The sequence below is a fragment of the Otolemur garnettii genome, unplaced genomic scaffold (genome assembly GCF_000181295.1).
Source record: "Otolemur garnettii isolate 467f Iridium unplaced genomic scaffold, OtoGar3 scaffold00056, whole genome shotgun sequence".
NCBI classification, from domain to species: domain Eukaryota; kingdom Metazoa; phylum Chordata; class Mammalia; order Primates; family Galagidae; genus Otolemur; species Otolemur garnettii.
The window spans coordinates 7,213,902-7,234,189 of record NW_003852451.1 but is presented as its reverse complement, the minus strand read 5'-3'; the positions used below and the strand labels follow the sequence as shown (position 1 = coordinate 7,234,189).

Genomic DNA, 20,288 nt, shown 5'->3' with positions numbered 1-20,288 from the left:
TACTGATCCAAGGAGCCCCTCCCCAGGGACTCCTGCTGGCACTGGGAACTCGCATTCAGTCTGGGGGCTGATCCTTTACTGATCCAAGGAGCCCCACCCCAGGGACTCCTGCTTACCAAGAAGACAATTTCTGCCTCCCAACCCTGTAAGTTCATTCCCAGCCAGTCAACAGGCCCCCTTCCCTAGCCCTTCATTCACCAAACCTCCTTTAAAAATCTCAGTCTGCAAATTCTCCAGGAGATGGCTCTGAGAAATTCATCCCATCTCCTGTCACTGTGAGATATTAAACTCCCCATCCACTGGAACTCCTGCTGTCTTGGCCTTTATCTGGGTGGTGGGCAAGAGACCTGGTTGGGGGGTGGTATTACCTCCCACCCTATCTTCAAACAAATGATTCCCCAAATCATTAAAATGTCTGGGATCTGAAAGACATTATTTACATTATTTTCAATGTCCAAAAATGCTACATGTACTCAATTCCATTCATTTTCTGGTAATTCTTGTTTTATATAAACTTTAAGATTTTTAAATGTGGAGAGAAGTGCAATTTTTTCTTCTTGCTTCTTTTGCTTGGTTTCCCTGGGCTGTCTCCATGGGCCCGTCAATGTGTTAGAGTTGCTCTCTGCTATAGCCATTCAGTAACCCCTACCTTGTAGTTCAGCATTTTCTATTCTCAACTCAGCTTCTGTATTTTACCCCAGCCTGTAAGTGCGAGAGGTGGACTGCTGGGCTCGGTCCTGCCTTTGCATCTTCTCATCTGCCCTAACACCACGTTTTGGAAACTAAGTGTCCTTTGACCACACCTGTGGCCATTCTAGTCAATACGCAAATGTCCCAACCTCCCTCTTCATCCTGAGGAAAACGCACTCACCGAATGAATGTGGGGTACAGCTCAGTGTTGACCAGGCAAACCATTTCGAAGGCCATGGTAATCCCCATTCTGCCCAGGCATGAGACAGTGATTTTGAGCCACTGCAGATCTGAGGGGGAAAGCACACCTCCAAATGTGCCTCCTGCAGGCGACCCTTGCTTTTCGGCAGGCTCCAGAGTGGGGCCACATTCCAGAACAGGACAAGAAAGCTCAACTAGTTCTGTAGGTTAATGCCAGCAAATTCTCCTTTGCTTTAACCTCACACGATTCTAATACTTGCTTTTCCAGAGCAGTTTTAGGTTCATAGCAAAATTGAAAGGACCTCATTGAGATGTCCCACATATTCTCTTCCCCCACATGGGTGCAGTCCCCCCTCATTTTGTGCACCCCCAGTGGTACATTTGTAACAATTGATAAACCTGCTCTGATCCATCCTAATCACCCCAAACCCACAGTTTGCACCAGGGTTTACTTGGGGTGTTATACATCCTGTGGATCAGGGCAAACATATAATGACCTGTGTCCACTATTACAAGACCAATGGACTTGCCCCCCAAATCCTCTGTGTGCTCTTCACTTCAGACCTCGTTTGGTAATGACAATTGGTATAGACAACTTTAGTCTATAGAGGTCACTCCAAAGAAACAGCAAAATGTGGGCACTTTTTTAAAAAAAATTACTAATCATGGCAGGACTAGAACAAATCCCTATTGCCAAAGGGATTCTGTTATACAGGCTTTTGTTCCCTTTCACTGAGAAAGCATTTTGTTAAAGGAAAGAAAGGAACTGAATAACTGTTTACTGATGACATTTACTTAAGTTTTCTCATTTATTCTGTAGGATGATGCTGGGAGGTCAACAGAGCTGCTAAATAATATCTAGGAAGTACCGAGTGAGACTTTGACCCTGGGTCTGCTCTACCTGCAAGCCCAGCTCTGCTAGGCTGGCTCGATGGCCTGAACATGGGTCTCCATAGATTCTATATCACATCAGAGAACAAGGGATGTAACTGTTCCGGAAGGTAGGTAGGCCATGTGGATCTGCTCAGAAAGATCCCAGATACTACTCCTCTGATCTTCAGATTGATCTGAATGATAAATTACATGGTCTTCCCATCTAAGGGCCATAGTCAAGACCCTATCTTGGCCCGAAACTTACCATCAGGGATAAAAACTGAGGCCAGACAGGCCGCACCTGCCACCATGTTTGATGCGGCCCAAGGATAACGGCGGCCAATGCGGTCAATGGTAAGGATGATGATAAAAGCAGCTGGGAACTCAACCAAGGCAGAGTAGAAGAACTCCAGGTAGATATTGCCTCCTGCAAGCCCTATGTGCATAATGAGGCCCTGGTAGAGGGCAGAGCTCGTGAACCTGAGCAAAGAGAGGAGTTCAAGTCAAGTTGAGCACCAAGCACAAGCTGCCAGGAGGAAGAAGCTTCTGGAGAAAGAGGTCCAGGAAGTTGATTGCAGGTCACCTTTCCCAGAGATTCACCCCTTAACCCACTAGCATTACAATATCTGACCTACCTCAGTGCTTGGCTACGACCGAAGGACCATGGGGAGAAATTAGGGTAGCTTTCCCTGACCAGATTGAAAGCAAAGAAGAACATCATAATAGACCAGTTCGTTTAGTAAAACTATGCCAAGGTATTAGTGGTGGGAATTACTTCTGTCTCTGTGGCCTTCTAATGCAGTTGGGGCCAAAAGGACTGCCTCTGTGATTCCAATTTCAGGAATCCAGCTCCTCTCTCCATGATTTCTCTTTCAACATGGTACAAGCAGTGTTTGGACAATATTGTTAACTTTGTTGACTAAAAATTGTCATTATACATAGTAATAAATATGAAGATCATCAATGAGAGTCCTAGTTATTCAGCAAAGGAAAGAAGGAGAATGAGGCCAATCTCAATGCTTCCTTCTCCCCATGTATTGTGAAGGTTGCTCACTTAACTCCTGGTGGGCTTGGCTTTTGTCAGCGATTGTAAATCTTCATCTGGTGGGTGTGAGATGCAGCCTCGCTGAAGGGCATGCCGTCCTCACTAGGGAGGCCAGGACTCAAAGAACAAAGGGCTCAGAGCTCTGAGAGCAACCTCTAGACAGTCACCCCAGTAAACACTGTGTTGCTGGGTTGTGGAGCCAGTGGATTATTCTTGTTCTTTAATTTATTTATTTTTTCTCCAGGCAAAAAATGAAAAAAGAAAGAAAAATCCCTTTGCTTTCCAGCCTTGTACTACCGTAGAGATCTACACTCATCATTAACCTATACCAATAGCTCTTGATTTGGGCTATATGTTAGAATCACCTGAAGAATTAAAACTCTGTTGATCCCTAGGCCCTACCCTAGACCAATTAAATCAGTATTTCTGGAGATGGGAGTTTGACCTTGGTGTGTTATAATCTCCAGGTGATTCTAATGTGAAGTCAAGGCTGAGAACAGACTCATCTGTGCTCAGGGACTGTACGTTGATTTCAACATTTGTCTCAGAAAAACTCACTATATGTGAGCGGACACACTGCTGTCCACTGTTGGTGCTAACAGTGGGATGAGGTCATGTGTGGAAAGTGGTCTTTTCCCCTTCCTTAATGTGGCTGATTATGAGGAAAAGAATTTGGAAATATTTTTAAAGTGAAGAATATTCCTTACCAGTTGTACATCAAGATCAAAGTGCGTTTCCTAATCTGTGGGGTTCTGACCAAGTCAAGAAAGGAAGGATTCGACTTCTTCTCCACTTCCTCATCGGGTCTCAGGCCCTAAGGAAAGACATGGTAAGAACAGCGCTGTGTATTTAGTGACGGTGTCCCTGGGTGACGCGGGGAGTAATAATAATCTCTTACACCTATTGAGAATGTACCATGAGCCCAGCACTACACTAAGCAGTTTAAAGACTTTGCTTTATTTAATCTCTAAAAAATAGTCTAGAAGTTATATTTCTTTCACCCTATTTTACAGAAGAGGAAGCTGGGACATGGAGAAATTAGATAATTCATGGTGCCTGTCTATTATTTGTGATACACCACGGGGTATAATCAGTACCCAGTCTCAGGCCCAGCCTTGTGGGCTGAGGCTTAAGCGATGCGTCTGCCCACCTGGCAGGAGGCTGTGCCCTGGGACCTTGGCATTCACACCAGCACCAGCATCACCTGGAGCTTGTTGGCAATAAGGCAGGGATAGATTGATCTGAATTGGAATATTTACAAGGTTCTCAGGTGGTTCCTGTGTGTGGTGGTAATGACCGAGAACACTGCTCAAGAAGAATGCTGTCAGTGGGTGGGGGAGCTGAGAGTCTCCACCCTTCCTCCTTCCTGAAGGGAACATATGAGAGTGTGAAACGATGGGGTGCAGAGGGGGAAGCTTCAGCAAGACTTTGGCAATGACCAGATTTGCCCTCATCACCTGGATACCATCTCTTTTGAGATGATGACTTGTGTGTGATTTGTCTCCTGGCCGGTTGATGCAGGAATCTAACATCTAGGACTCAGGTGCTCTGCCGGTCAGTGGCGGGAAAGGATGGACGCCTCACCAGCCCGGGAACCAGGGAGGGAGTGCAGGAAAAGGCCTTGGAGTCAAAAAGCCCTCATTCTAAACGCCATGAAACCTCAAGTTCTTACAGGTGACCTATCACAGATCCTCAGTCAGAAATGATTTACTCTGATTTTGACATAATTTTCTTTAAAATTTCAGAGTATTACCAGGATGCATGTGTTTTGGTTATGTAACATGTGTTTGCTTTTATGCATTTTAAGTCAAAGCCAGAGTGTGTCCTTCACCCAGAATATGTGCACCACCTGTCACGCACATGTGAACTAACCCAACCCTTCCTCCTGACATCATTTTCTTTGTCTTTCCTGACATAATTGTCTAACCAGTTTGATTTTTTTCTTTTCCAGCCCCTGTTAGATGAAAAGGCTTGAGGCCAAAGCAGTGAGATCTACTAAAGGCAAACTCTACCTGCACAGTGAACGCCTCTGTGACTTGATTCTATTTCAGAAGGTAGGGAATTGCTTACAATCTTTTGGACTGATTTCCATCCAAACGTTCAAAACTCTAAGGAACTGCTTGTGTTTAAATAACTGTTCTGTCTTCCTGTTCTCCATAACGGCAGATCAAGGTGAAAGGAGAACCCCACGTGGGAACTTGGCGTCCACAAGGCCAGCCTCAGTCTCTGTGTGGCCGAGAGTGAGAACTGACTGGCCCAGGTGGTCAGGCACTGGGGCAGCTCACAGGCCAGACCCTGTGTTCTCCAAGGCTAGATTTACCATCAGATCCTTTGGCATCAGCAGAAATGAAAGGATTGCTGTCCCCTGCCCAGAGAGGCCCAGGCAGGAGAAATCCTGGAGCAAGGCCTAAAGGTGTAGGAGCATGAGTTAAGGAAAAATAACTTCTCAGACGCTGGAAACTCTGGTTTGGAATCCAGGGATGTATCGATCTGCATATCGACTATGCTGTAAGCATCAGTCTGTTCAGCTTGGACCCTCTGAGGTACAGGGGGGCAGGTGGAGCACTGCAGACGAGAAGCCCAGGACAGGCTGCACCGGGGCACCTACAGAATCGGCACAGAGGAGGCCACCCACAGGCTCCTGCAGAATTGTGGTGGGATCATCCTTCCTGAAAAGTAAGTTCCTATTTCTATCCAAAAGGCCAATAAAAAAGAACTGCCCTGCTGATCTAAGAACTGACTGAAGGGTGCTGGATATACAGATGAGTGGACAGGGCAGGGGTGAGCTGCATGAGGTAGAAACTCCTTGTTTGTCCCTTAGGGGACTTCTGGTTCACTGTTAGTTTGACATCTCACACCTGTTTCAAATATTCTCTCAGGGATCCACGAGTCTTAGTATGTACAACACTCTGTTGGATTTCCCTACATGTTAGGCCAACATGCAAACTGGTGGCAGCTCCTGTGCCTGGCCCCTGTCCACCTGTCACCCCAGAGTTGCCCTCTCACTGTGCCCTGGCTCACCTGAAGAGAGGCAGGCAGAGATTTTCCATTTTTCTTTGCGATGTGTTGAATGATCCTCATGGCGTTAGCATTTTTGTTCTGGGAAATCAGCCACCTTGGAGACTCTGGTATGCACCTAGGGGACAAGGTCAGTGGAGGTGAAAGTCTTACCTCCCACCCCCTATTTTCACAGTCCGATTTCTCTGAGCATCTTACACAGTGAGGTTCAGTTGGATCTACAAAGAGTAACGAACATGCAAGGGGACCGGGTTCTTTCCTTCCTCAAATGCCAACCTGCAGGCAGCCTTGTCCAGGAGGCCTTCAGGCCCCCTCCTCAGAGATCTCTAAGCAATGTGTTTGCTCACCTGGCAGGAGGCTGTGTCCAACCATTGGAAGCAGCTGCAGAGAGGGGTGCAGCTGCGCCCCTGATGCTGTGCTCCACGCAGGAGACTCAGGGAAGCCAGAGTGGCCCCAGGCTTTGCAAAGGCTCAAGAACTGATGGAAGGTCGAGGAGTGGGGGTGGGAGTGTGCAGACCTCCCTGGGAGCTCCTGCATGCAGCTTGTCACCACGCTCTGTCACTGCTGCCGCAATAGAATTTGGCTTATGGGTTTTTCTCTTTCTACCCACAAGTTCTGCCTTAATTTAGGCCTTTGTCCTCTCTTGCAAGGGTTAACTGGGATCGTCACTTCTCTGGTCTCCCTGCCTCCATTCTTCCCCTACGCACTTGCTTTCTGTTCTGTGATCTTTCAGAAATGTAAAGCTCATGATGGAGAGCTTGTAGGATTGTAAATAAATTCGATTTGATTCTATTCAGTGAAAGTGGCGAGAGGGAGTGCTTCAGAGGTGGGCAGAGCTTGGGCAATAGCTGGCCCGTCTGTCTTGCTAAAGCACTAGGTCTTCACTCTGCAGGGGAAAAACATGGGAAGATTTTTAAGCAGGACAGTGACGTGGTGGAGCTGGATGTCTGGAATGCAGCAGGAAGCACAGATTAGAGGAGAGTGAAGCGAATGTCAAGGAGACCAGTCCAGAGTTGATCACAGTAACCCATGCAGGAAATGAATGGTTTTCTAATGGAAAGGAGATAAGGGGTGGATTTGGAGGCATAGAGGAGGCACAAATGGGTAGAAGGAGATGAGAGGAGGAGGTACAGGTCGCTCTCAGAGTGTTATGGGCTGAACGTTCTGTGCCCCAAAACTCATATGTTAATGTTTCCACCCCAACATGAAATTTGGAGGCAGGGCCCTTAGAAGGTACTTGGGTTAGGCTTTGTGGGTGGGCCCCATGATGTAATTAGTGTCCTTGTAAGAACAGGAAGAGTAGACCACAGGGAGCTCACTCTCCCTCCGCCATGCAAGTCCACAGCCACAGCCCGGATGCTGGCCTTTGCCAGGAGTGGACTCTGCCAGCACCCGCATCTCGGACTTTCTGCCTCTGGACTGTGAGCAGTGCTTGTTTATAAGCACATAGTGTATGGTATTTTGTTATAGCAGCCCGGGCTGACTCAGACACAGAGTTTTACAGCCTTTGGTCTAGGAAACAAGCTTCCTGGGGAGGGTTGCCACATTTAATTCTTGGGCACCACAATCCTGGGGAGAGCAAGTGGCTACCTCCAGGAGAAAGTAAGTAAATGGGTTTATTGCATGAGAGAGAGATTTGGTCTGATGATCCAGCATCCCCTTGCTTTATTTTGGGCAAATTAGGGGTTTCAAATAATTTTGTTATTTCCTATATTCTTCCATTAGGCAGGGATGACAAACACAGTGCATATTTTTCTCGCCTTGGTAACTCAGATTGATTGATATGGTCTGTCTGGAGGGTCATGTTGGCCTTATCTGAGATGAGACCACTGTGATTGATTAGAGATGTCTGCCTCAGGCACAGGTATTGGAAAGTGGTGACACAAGTGCCATGCTTCACCTTCTCCATCCTAACTAAGGCTTCCTCTCAGGAAGGATTGAACAGCAATAATGGTACCGTCAATCTCTTCAAAGGGTCTATGTCCACATTGTACGATTGCCAGAAGCTAATTTAAACACCAAGTAATAACATGGAAATGTAAAATCCAGGTCACAAAACCTTTAAGCCCAAAGAGAAAGGACATTTGCTTTCTGGGAGCTGAGGGTGGGGGCAGAGGCCGATCAAAGCTTATGATTTTTGTCCCTAAAACATGGAATTAGGATTTCTGTGAAATAAGCCTGAAAAGTGAACTAAACCTCAGAATCAGAAGAAAAGATCATCAGGGCAGCCTTTTTAGCAACACAAAATGTTTCATTTTCCCTCCTTTTTGTTCCAAATGGACTTACCAGTAATAGAGCAAGAAGCAGAAGTGAGGCAGAGTAACCACAAACTGCAGCCACCTCCAGTGAGGAAGTGCGTACGCCACCCCGGTGAGCACCAGGAGCCCCACGGTGAAGGCGGCTTGGTAAAAAATCCCCACTGTTCTCCGATAGCTCAGCCCAACAAATTCTGTAACTGCAGAGAGACTCCGAATGGTCAATGCAATTCAGTATAACAGTGAATTGGCTGACTATCAGGAAACTAGAACGCCAATTTTGAAAATCTAGTGCAAATTCTAGAATTTCCTACACAGCTTTCTGAATATTTTAAAATGTTCTTTGGTTCTTAACAAAGGTCAGTTAAGTTTGTGAGCTTATCCTAGAAAAAGTGCTACATACTCATTGCTGAATTTCCTGATGCTCACCAAATGGCCAAGGGGAATACTTCAAAGGTGACTGTCATGATATTCAGCAATGAGGTATGATGTACTTTTACTAGGATGAGTTCATGAACTTAATTGCCAGACCATGTATGACAACAACTCTGATGGCTATAAGAGTTCCTTGCTTTGAAGGGTGGACTAGGTGCTGGTGTCAGAGCATTGCATCTCAAGGGGAGTACCTCAAAGGTGACCATGGTGATAGTCAACAATGAGGCAGGGAGCACTTATTCTAGGATGAGTTCGTTTTGTTATAACAATTGCTGTTGTATTAACAGAATTTTACAATCCCATATTAGATAAGATAAAAGGCCTGTTCATACAAGCAAAAAGTATTTGATTTATAGAATAATTTCAAAGACAAATGAAATTGTGTTTGCAGGTGCTAAATTTTGATGTAGAGTAAAAAGGCCGTGATAACGCAAGACCTGTATAAATGCATCAAACATTGAATTTCGATTGAAGATATTTTTCTGTACATGAAGACCTGAATTTTCTCTTACATTTTCTTTGCGATCCTGTTTGTGTAAATGGCTTGGAAACTTAGCAGAGGGTTGGAATCAGATAATGCTACCTTTTAGGAACTGGCTTTTAAATTTCTAGGAATTTTGCAAGCTACTCGTTCAACCCATTGGTATCCTGAAATCAGATATGGTGAGAATATTTACACCTTGCAAATTGAAAAATTCTACAAATAAGGGCTTTTTCTTCTCAAAAAGCCAATTTGCCAGCATACCATTGCACATGGTCCAATGATCAACTTTGTCTCATCCCATGACTACCTCATGACAGACACGAGGCCCATGTATGTTGAATTAGGGGATCGTTGTCTTTAGATGACAGACACACTAGAATTGAAGTTCATAATATTCTATAAGCCACAGTTTTTGCTTTAAATGTTTGACGAACATGTTCAAGACTTTAGGGTACATTTCCATTTGGTTTATATATAATTAAAGATATTTCCATTAATTACTGTGAATTATCCAAAGGTATTTTAAAACACAGTTAAACAAAACGAAGTAAGTGCTCTATAAATAGAAATGTCTGTCTTTGAGTGGTGTTAGGGTCCAGGATGAGGTTCAGGTGGAGGAGTAGGAAGACATGGAACCGTGAGGTTTACGTGGATATTTGGAGGGACAGGAGAGGAAATTAATTGGAGGAGGCTGACATTAACTTTTGTTGAGATTCACATTTACAAAATTAAATCTACATAATTTCCCCTGCTCTGTTTCCTGGAAACCAAGTTACTGATTGAATAACTGCACACATTAATATCTTCTTTGACCAGACATTTATGAAGTGCCTACTCTGGCAGGAGCGGTAGGTGTTAAGCAGCTCTTTCTCTTATAGAATTCCCTGAATCAACTTTCCTCAGTAAAACTGTAAGCACCCACATTCTAGTTATCTCATGTGCAATGAGAGTTTTATTGTCCTTATTTTAATTTCACAATGTCTGTTTCCCTGTGTACAGATTCTGTTTGAAGGTCGTCAAAGGGAAAGTAACGATGAGGTTAATTCCCCAGATGGTGATTTTCCTTAATATTGCTACAAGTATGCTATGCTGTTAAATTCAAATATTCTCTTATACTCCACAGAGCTTAACCAAAACTCTGGCTACTAATGAACAGGATGTAAATTATATTCCTGGTCCTACAAACAGGCTGGCTGAGTGATCTGTGTTGTCCCCAGTATTTGCACCCTTAGTTTCCTTGTGTATAAATTGAGGATAATCATAGTTTACCAACATAGATTTATGCAAAAATACTAAAGTCCTGCATAAATCTATGATTATTTCTCACCAACGGATCTTCTTTATGAACAGGCCTGGTGGGCTAGATTTTTTGTCTATATAATCAACAAAACAAAAATTCCAAAAGAGTTATATAAGAATCTGGGTGGCAAGATGTTTATCCTTGTTTCTGCCTTCATTGTTTTCTTTATAAGAGGAAGGCAGAATAAGTTGACTGAAATAATTCTAGAAATTCTTTTGATATGGAAAAAAAGATTTCTCAACACGGACTTGTAGCTGGCTCTGTTTTTCCACATAGCTGCCCCCATCTGACTGTTTTGGCAGCCGTGTTCCTTTGCTCACACAGCTGCGGTCACGCGCGTTCTTACCCAGGATGTAGCCTATTAACCAGCTTGCTTTGCTGACCAGTCCTTGGATCAGTCGAAAAATTAACATCCACGTATAGGTTGGGGAAACAGCCATGAGAACTCCGGATGTAGCATTGATGAGGATTGTGATTAGGAGGCAGAGCTTACGGCCAAACCTGCAAATAGAAAAACAAAGAGAGGGAAGCAAATTAAAGTTGATGCATGAAGGTTGGAGAAAATTCATGGAAGTTATGGAATCGAGACAAAAATCTAAATCTCTAAATCATGGAGATACAGGAGGCACAGACTGCTAGGCACAAGGAAGATCCGGCCTTCAGTCCGTTAGACCTACGTCAACATGCTGTGTAGAAATGTTAAGCCAGATGAGCCCCCTTCACTAAGGGTTAAAGTCTCTTCTCAGTCCCACACTGTGGCAGGTATTCAGGGAGGGGGGTAATTCTCCAGGCTGCCCAGTGCTGAATGCCCCCCGGGCCTACCTAGGTCTGACATTGTCATCAGAGTGGCCACCTTTGCACTAACAGTCTCAACCAACTGCCCAGCCAAGAGAGATTTTACTTTGGAAAAAACAAAATTCAGTATTCACCCTCATGCCTTTTTCTTGTTATTTATTTATTTTGAGAGAGCGTGTTTTTCTCTGTTGCCCTGGATAGAGTGGCACAGTGTCTTCATAGCTCACAGCAACCTCAAACCCTTGGGTTCAAGTGGTCCTCTTGCCTTAGCCTCCAGAGTAGCTGGGACTACAGGTGCCCAGCACCACACCCCATTATGTTTTTAGTATAGACAGGGTCTCTCACTGGCTCAGGCTGGTCTCGAAGTCCTGAGCTCAAACTGTCCATCCGCCTCAGCCTCCCAGAGTGCTAGGATTATAGGGGTGACCCACAGTGCCCGGCAACAGCCTCATGCCTTTTCAACACTGCTTTGAGACTTTGTGTGTCTCCATGGAAACTGTCTTTGGGGTCACACGTTACCATTCTCTGGGGCCTGTGTCTGGAGCCTGGTGGGAGACAGTCTGCATATATTTGATTTGAGGGAATTAGGTTTTATTAATTTAGAGACTCAGAAAGTTGTTCTAATACATAGAATAAAGGAAAAAAATTGGCAACCTGAGTTTAATTATGGCTTTACTATTTATGTGATGTTGGGCCAGTTATTTGACTTTAATTTCTTTCTCTGAAAAAGACCCCATTGACCCAGCTGAAAAGAGAATTCAGCAAGATATGACAGGTGATGAGCTTGGCACCCAGCTCCTCTCTCTCCTTCCCTTTCTTCCACTGTACGAAGGAGGCTCAGCTCAGAGATCTGACCTTGGGCCGGGTACTGTTTCACATTTTCATCATGTCCTGGTTTTTTTTCTAAAAGACACTCTAATCTACTGTTAGTAGATATTTTTTAAATTCTCATGAACAGCAATGTTTTATTTAATCTCATTTTCCACTTTAATCTGAATTTGTACCTTTTGTTATTAGCGTTGCTCATCCTAATAGTGGCCAAGCAGTTTTAACTGATGCTCTTACTATTAGGCCATTATATTGTAGTGAAGATTTCAAATGCTAACCATTCCAAAAATAATCCACGATTATTTGGGAGTATTAGTTTTAAATTACTAATTATTAGTTTTAAATTATTTAATTATTTTGGAGTATTAGTTTTAAATCTGAAATTTAAAGGTCAAACAGTCACATTAAACTGCTAAATTTCTTCAAAGTCTTAAAATTCTGTTTTAATCACGTAATTGTCAATCAATGACTTCCCATCTTAAACACATAACCCTTGGCCTTTAATTCAAAGCCTTCCAAAGTAAGATCTCAAGTTAATTTTCTAGTCTTTCTTCCTGCATTCTCCTCCCCAAACCCCTTCCTTTATCTTCAACGGGTTTATAATCTATAACATGTGCTCAGGTGGTAATACTTCAGCTTTCAGAGCTGATTCAGGCACCCAGTAAAGCATGACAGTGATGCTCCCGTAGGTGGACAAAAATCCTCTAGGTGGTGAGAGGGAATATTGATCATTTGAAACACAGAGCAAGAAAACCAAATCCATCATGCAGAAAACCTTTACAGGGGGGCATGTCCCAAATAAAGACACAATGCTATTTTTTTTTTTAAATAAGGCATTGCTAGAAGAAATTTGGGAGATTGAGGGTTACTAGTTTGAAAGTCTTTCTCTCCCCAATAGAGACACTGCAGTGGTTGAATGAAGGGTTGGAAGGGAGAGAGGGATGGGCTTGGAGCTGCCACTTCCTCATCCTTCAGCTACTTGCTCCTCAGAACGTGGTCCAGGACTGTCAGTGGGAGACCAGAGGGATGAACCAGCATCAGCTGGGAGCTGTTAGAAATGCAGAACCTCAGGCCCACCCCAGACCTGCCAGATCAGAGTTTTTCATAATGTCCTCGTGACTTTCCTTGAAAAGACAACCCACTCGGCTGTCAGAGCACCACCTAAAGATTCTTCATGGAAGGCGACGTGTTTTATTTCATATAAGTTTAAGTGGATAAAATGGGTTTCCATGGACAGCACCTGTGGCTCAGTGAGTAGGGCACCAGCCCCATATACTGAGAGTGGTGGGTTCAAACCTGGCCCTGGCCAAACTGCAACGAAAAAATACCCAGGCATTGTGGCAGGTGCCTGTAGTCCCAGCTACTCGGGAGGCTGAGGCAAGAGAATTGCCTAAGCCCAGGAGTTGGAGGTTGCTATGAGCTATGACGCCACAGCACTCTACTGAGGGTGATAAAGTAAGACTCTGTCTCTTAAAAAAAAAAAAATGGGTTTCCATGAAATTCTTGTCCTATTTTATAAAATCTGAAAGTGGTAGGTATAAGTTATGCAAAAAAAAAAAATACCTGTTTTTGATCCATATGGTGGTTGTCTTATAGAAGTAAGGGCAACAGCCAGGCCAGCAAACTTTAGGCATTTAAGAAAATGAAATAGAGGTATGTAGACAGCCTCGTGAGAGGAATAGTGAACAATCAACTTTACAGAGATTTTAATAATAGGAACAAGACAATGAGGTCATCTGAGAAGGTGGATAATTGGCGATTATAGCTCAGGAATGCACTGTCAAGAGGAAGTTATCACCGGTCTCCTACTTGTTGAGTGAGATGGGAATAATTAACTAATTTCTTTACCCCCCCTGTGTAAAGCTCAGTCCCCTGTGTGCACACATCCTTCTGGGTGATGTGGGCGTTAGGATCTCCACCTGACAGTGAAGGAGGGGCGAGAGGGGAGCTGTGACCCGACAGCGCCTGGGGAGCTCGGACTTTGGGCTGCCTGTGTTGATGGGTCTCTCCTGACTCAATGGTCCATCTCCAAACAGCCTTCCTCAATGCTGCAGCAATAAAAACAAAGACAAATGACCTTCCTCTTCACCTAAGAGCCTCCCAGGGACTGCCCTGGAAGAGCCCTGGCGGGGAGGCTGAGCAGACAGCAGCACACATGAGTGATGCCGCTTTCACCCCTCTCCTGCCTGCAGCTAGAGCCCAATATTAATTGTTAACCCATTTGCAAGTTTTAACCCAGCCTAACAATGTAATCAGAGAAAATATTCTACTTAACGTTTAATATTAACACTCAGAGGTTTGGATTACACCAGAGATGTAGTTGGGGCAAGAGGCATAAAGTATCTTTACCATTTATTTCAGAGTGGTGTATTATGCTTAAGTTAAACTTCATATAATTTATATAGTTGTATGTCACTATCTCACGAGGTGGCTGATGACAAAGGAGAATAATACTGTCCAAAACGTTGAGCCTGGTCCTCAATAAACCATGGGTGTCACAAAGCAAGCATGGGATTCCAAAGCACTAGATAAAAAAGAAATAAAAGAAGAGCCTGGCTTGGTGCCCATAGCTCAGTGAGTAGGGCACCAGCCACATACACTGAAGGTGGTGGGCTGGAGCCCAGCCTGGGCCTGCTAAACAATGACAACTGCAACCAAAAAATAGCCGGGCATTGTGGCGGGTGCCTGTAGTCCCAGCTACTCAGTAGGTTGAGGCAAGAGTATCACTTAAGCCCAAGAGTTTGAGGTGGCTGTGAGCTGTGATGCCATGGCACTCTACTGAGGGCAACATAATGAGACTCTGTCTCAAAAAAATAGAGGCTGATCAGTATGAGTATTGGTCAGTACTGAATATTAGCCGGCTAAAGACACAGACTCACGGAGAGGCCTTTCATCCCCTTTCTCTCTCCAGGAACACTGGCACAGTGGGGGTGGACATGGCCTCCTTTGGTGTAGATAGAGCCTGGTTTACTTTCATTAGATGGTATCTTAGGTTCCACTCCTGTAGTCACGTCTGGCCCCAGGAACCCAATTCAGGAATCCTGCAATCCCATGGGCAATAGGGACATTGGGCATGGGAACTGGTGCCAGTGGCTCCTAGGATCTGAGAGACAAGCAGGTGATGGGACAGAGCCCAGAACTCCCTGAAGGCCTATGGACAGGTGGATAAGCTTGGAATTACAAAAGGGATTAGACCACCTATTCCTCTGCCCTCTGACTCCAAGCTGCTGGACAGCCCACGGGAAAGTCACTGCTTGTTACTGAAACATCTATGGTTTCAGAGAATTTGACAATAAAGACATGAGGTGTGATGGCCAAAGTGGCAGAAGAAATCTGAGATTGTAAAAACAATTGACACGAGGGCCAGGAGGTTGCAATGTGTGTTTTGGGAAAGTGGTGTTCAAGCAGGGGCAGGTACATCGGAGTTTTTCCAAACCTATGGGGTGGTTTAAATCCCAGCACAGATGCTTCACCCACCTGTCTGCTATGTAGCCGATACCCATAGAGCCGATAAAAAATCCTATGTTCACTGATGACTGAAACAGGTCCAGCATCCAGGAATTGGCACACACCAGGTCAAACTGCGGTGTGTGAGGTGTGTTCCGAGTGAGGAGAGAGAGGAAAGAAAATCCTGTTAGGGTCCTGTTGGACACAGCTCAGCCCCGGGGAAACATGTTAAATAGTCTTTGAGTGGCTAAGTGGCAATAACTCAAATGCTTTTTGTCCATGTTAATTATTTTCTTTACCTAACCAAAAAATTTGCCTTCCATCTGGTGGTTTGTCATTAGGCCAAAGTATTGTGTTGGCTAAATCAGCTGGAATTGAATCATTATTCCACTTACAGACAAATTCATTTTTTTCTCCTTCTAACTTGGATATCAGAGGCAAATAGGGGTGCTGCCATGCGGAAGGTGGGCTGGGTAGCGTCTCTTTGCTGTTAACAGCAGGAGGATTAGGAGTGCCCCACCAACTGCTCTCATTTGCTCCCATCTGGACTAAGTGGAGATGGTCAGGGGAGCAGGTGCCAGCCACATCCAGCCTCTAGGGCTAACTCTGCTAGGTGACTCCCATGTGGCCTAGGGCAGAACTCTCTCCTCTGGGTCTCTAGCTCCCTCATCTCTGCATCAAGGGATGACATTGGTTACGTCAAGAGCCTCCTAAATTAGGTGGTGTGAAGTCTCTGAGTGTCCACATTCCCCACGACTATGTGTCTACTTTAGATCCTACAAATAGGTTCCTTTAAATGTCTGTCCATGCAAAACATCCAAGCTTGTTAAGCTAAGCTAGGTAACTGGCTTTCTCAGTAATTTCAAATAATTTCATCTTCCGTTTTTGCTCTGTTTTCAATAAAAGCAAGCCTTCACTTAAAAAAAAAAATTCTATTTATTGGCTGAGCAGGGTAGCTCATGGCTGTAATCTTAAGCACTCCGGAAGGCTGAGATGGGTAGATTGCCTAAGCTCAGGAATTCAAGAACAACCTGAGCAAAAGCGAGACCCTGACTCTACTAAAATAGAAAAAACTAGCCAGGTGATGTGGCGGGCACCTGTAGTCCTATCTACTTGAAAAGCTAAGACAAGAGAATCATTTGATCCCAGGAGTTTGAGGTTGCTGTGTGTCATGACACCATGGCTATCTACCCAGGGCAACGGAGTAAGACTCTGTCTCTGAAAAAACAAAAACATTATATTTATTGAAATAGACTTCACAATTAGCTTTATTTATTTATTAATTTTTTGCAGTTTTTGGCCAGGGCTGGGTTTGACCTGCCACCTCTGGCATATGGGGTTGGCACCCTACTCCTTTGAGCCACAGTGCCGCCCTTCACAGTTAGCTTTTAATATAAAAATAATAATAGTGCCATAGCATAAATTCAGTCCCCAAATGGTTTAATATGGACTTTTGATCATGTTAAGGAGAAAAAAGATAGCCACTGAGGTACAAGGACATGGTGCTACACAGTAAGGCACTTGAAACCACCCCTTGGGGGGTCCACCTGTGGGGTGGGGGAAGAGCAGAGGGAGAGGTAGGGCTTCCAGGAAAAGAAAAGGCTTGGTTGTGTGCCCTTTCCTGGAGCCCTTTCCAGGACTTCTGATGGGCTTTTGCCCATTCTTACTGCTGGCATAAACTAGAATTGTTGCTGTCAGATCTGAGGAACCTAATTTTTACTTGTAACTAATCCACACCCTCTCCAGACCAAGGAGAAGCTGCATGCTTTCCTTGAGAAACCAGGATTTTGTAAGCTCCCTTGAGTCCAAGAAGCCTGTCCAGGCACAGCCATAAGTACAAGCCAGGCCTTCCTGGGTTTTCCTGGAAGCTCAACTCTCTGCTCCACGTGGGAGGCCTGAGCTCACTCACCTCAGTGACGATGGAGGAGCCGGGCGTGTCGTACACCCAGCCGTACTCGCAGGGGCCCAGCGGCAGGTGGCTCCTGTTGGCGGCCAGGCTGGCCAGGGGGTCCACGCAGTCCAGGGTGCTCTGGTTCCAGTCCACCCGGTAGCGCCTGCACTGGTGGGAGAAGGCCTCGCCTGTGGCCCCCGGGCCTGGCACCGTGTAGTTCAGCTCCTCCGCGGGGCTCCAGCCGCAGTGCCGGCTCAGCTCGGCCACCCCAGGGCTGCGACAGTGGTGGTCCGGGGTGAAGCCCAGGAAGACGACGCCCACGTAGATAGGAGCGAAGACTAAGGAGAGCAGAGACAGGAGGAAAAACGTTTGTTTCTGGAAAAAGTGGAATTCCCCTATGTGCTCCAGCACGTCGTCCATGGAGGGCATGGTTCCTGAGGCTGGTAGTCCCCGTGCTGTCCCCTGAGCCGTCCCAAGTGCTGCTGAGAGCGGCTGTGGCCTGTTCAGCACAGATTATGGCCAAAAGTCAACGGGTGAGAGTTGACCTCAGGAGGAGCCCTTGCTCAGGCTTCAAAGGGTGCGGCTGTCCAGCCGTGCGTGTCCTGCTGTGCACCCAAAGTGTCCAGAGCACACTTCCAGGCGGGATGTCTCTTTTATTGTAACGTTTTCTTCCCTGAGCTTGTGGTTAGCTCACACGGGCACCACAAACAGCTCTTTCTCTGTGTTGTGGAGGTGGGGGAATCTGAGCGCTTTCTCGCATCACAGCTAGTTAATCTTGCCCCGATGCCCCGAGTGTCTGGGAACCTAATATACTCCTATCGGCCTGCCCCGCCCCTGGTCTCCAGGACGCCAGGCAGAAAGCCCACGTGTTGGGCTGCCCAGGGGGATGCGAGGCAGGGGCTGAGGTCAGAGCCCTTGTCCAGCATCAAACTGGTCTGCAAGGGCCACCGCTGGGCTCATTCTCCAAACCTCTACAATGCTCACAGTGCTCAGCATGGGAGCTGTGACTGTTTGTTTTGATTTCTCCTGGATTAAAATTCTGCTTTTTAAAAGTGTTCTTGCTCCCATCTGGCATTTTTGCCTTTCAAGCCTTAAGCTTCCTTCTCCCTGACCCATTTGTGAGAAAAGTATAAAGTGCTCACCTCCAAGAGCAGTCAGGTGTACATGCGAGCAGGGTGTGTGCGTGCTGCTATCTTTCTGTTCTAGATTTTTCCATCTGTGCTCTGTTGGGGCTCAGAAAATGATACCCCCAAATGAAGGCCTCAGCAGCACAGTCTCTCTGGCCTTCTGCTCTCCTGTCTCTAGCCCCTCATCCTCCCCTGAGTCTAGCCTAGGAATAGAGTCCCTCTTCCCTGAAGTGGTCATAAAACCAGAAGCCCCTTTTCCCAAAGCCAGCCACGAAGGCTGCAAGTATCACTGTGACCTGCCTTTCTGTGTCACAGCTGGGAGGAAGGAATGCTGTACCGGGCGTCCAGGAGGGATCTGCTCGCACAGGCCTGGCCTCCCGCCCTCTGTCTGGCAGGGTTAGCTCACGCCCTTTTTGTCCAATCACAGCTCTATGCAGCTGTCCATGCCTCACTGAACCTAAGCGTAGAAATGAACAGTCTTCCCTGTGCCTTTGGGTCCTCGTGCTGAAGGCTTGTGCATCACTGAAAGTTACAAGCAAGTCAATTTGCTGAGCTTTCCTCTTGTTAACCAGCCATTTGTCATTATAGGGTTGCTGGTCACCACCCTTATGCTGAGGATGGAGGGGCTCACCCCTTTCTGCCCTCACAGAGTTTCTTTTTGGGAAGGTGTTGGGAGTGTCCGCATTCAAGGGCAACAGGTAGTCTGTCTTTCCTGGTGGACAAAAGGACCCTCAGTGCCTGTGACTGCCAAGTAGAGAGGGTGACCTGCCGGCACAGCTGTGTAGTAACAACACTAGGAATTCACGCCAGGTTTGTTGTTGTTCTTCTACTTCCTATTACATAGTCAGTGGGCACAATAGCCTGGTCCAAATGCAGGGACTCCTAGGAGGCTTCCTCCTTGCTACAGCTGCAAGCTTTTGTTTTTCTTTAAAAAGCAAAAAGCAGGGCCCCAGTGAGATCATCTGCTGACCTGCACCATAGCTGAGTCGGGCTGCAGAGGCCACTGCCAGCACTGTTTGCCATGACTGAGTGAGGGGATCAGAGCGGTCTGGGGACTTCTTGCTCATAGCCAGCGTTGTGAGTGACCAAGTGGAAGCTGGGCCTGGTCTGTGTGTCAACAGCCCCCTGCACAGCCCGACCCCTCCTCCATGCTCATGAAGAGGCTATGGGAGCCACTAGTTCAAAAGAGACTGAAGATGTCAAACCTTTCTGCACCCTTGGTGCCTGGGGACATTCTGACTGCCTCTTACTAGGAAATGTATAGAAACTGCCTTCATGTCTGACTTAGGGACACGCTTTCTCACATGGTGAATTAGGGCCAGCAGGGGAGGGCCAGAGGGGCTTTGCTGGTGGAGGGGAAGTGATGTTGGAATTCATCACAAATGACTTAGGAGGACTGATCTGATAAGGACACATTCAGACCTCAGCTCGCTCACAGCCATTCGCTAGCTGTCATTCAATACTGTTCTGTGGACACACAAAGAGCCCACCACACACCTGCCACAAAATCCTGTCAGGTGACAGATCTCATCTAGAGCAAAGCCACATGGCCAGTGGGCGGGGAGAACCTTCAGAGAGCAGGAGTATAGGGACAGAGCCAACTCAACGCTTAGGATGGAGTCCCGACGGTCTCCTGAGGAATTGTCCCTTCACTTGTGGGAGTGTACACATGCTCAGAAGTGTGCCCTGAGGGTAATCTGACCCAGTGCCAAATGATCATTTAATCCATATAATCTGATAATTCTTATAATTAACATCGGAAATATTTCTCAATCTTTTATCAGGTTCTTTTACAATGTAAATAAACACTTTCACCTACAGAAATCCACCTTCAGGACTGGGCTACTTTCTTCACAGAGAGAGGGAAGCCGGTGGAGACAGGAAGAAGGCCCTGTAAAT

At 46.0% G+C, this 20,288-nt stretch overlaps 1 protein-coding gene across 1 annotated transcript in view; it reads right to left on the bottom strand.

Moving 5' to 3' along the window:
- SLC22A2 (solute carrier family 22 member 2) overlaps positions 1–17,810 on the bottom strand; it is a 29,950-nt gene extending 12,140 nt beyond the window's left edge. The window contains exons 1-8 of the mRNA XM_003792389.1: positions 17,281–17,810; positions 15,402–15,505; positions 10,648–10,802; positions 8,114–8,282; positions 5,831–5,945; positions 3,517–3,623; positions 2,030–2,244; positions 872–980 (exon numbers count right to left, since the gene is read on the bottom strand). Of these exons, the coding sequence (XP_003792437.1) occupies positions 872–980; positions 2,030–2,244; positions 3,517–3,623; positions 5,831–5,945; positions 8,114–8,282; positions 10,648–10,802; positions 15,402–15,505; positions 17,281–17,691 (1,385 nt within the window). The 5' untranslated portion in view covers positions 17,692–17,810. The remainder of the gene's footprint in view (positions 1–871; positions 981–2,029; positions 2,245–3,516; positions 3,624–5,830; positions 5,946–8,113; positions 8,283–10,647; positions 10,803–15,401; positions 15,506–17,280) is intronic.
- Positions 17,811–20,288: the final 2,478 nt, after the last annotated feature.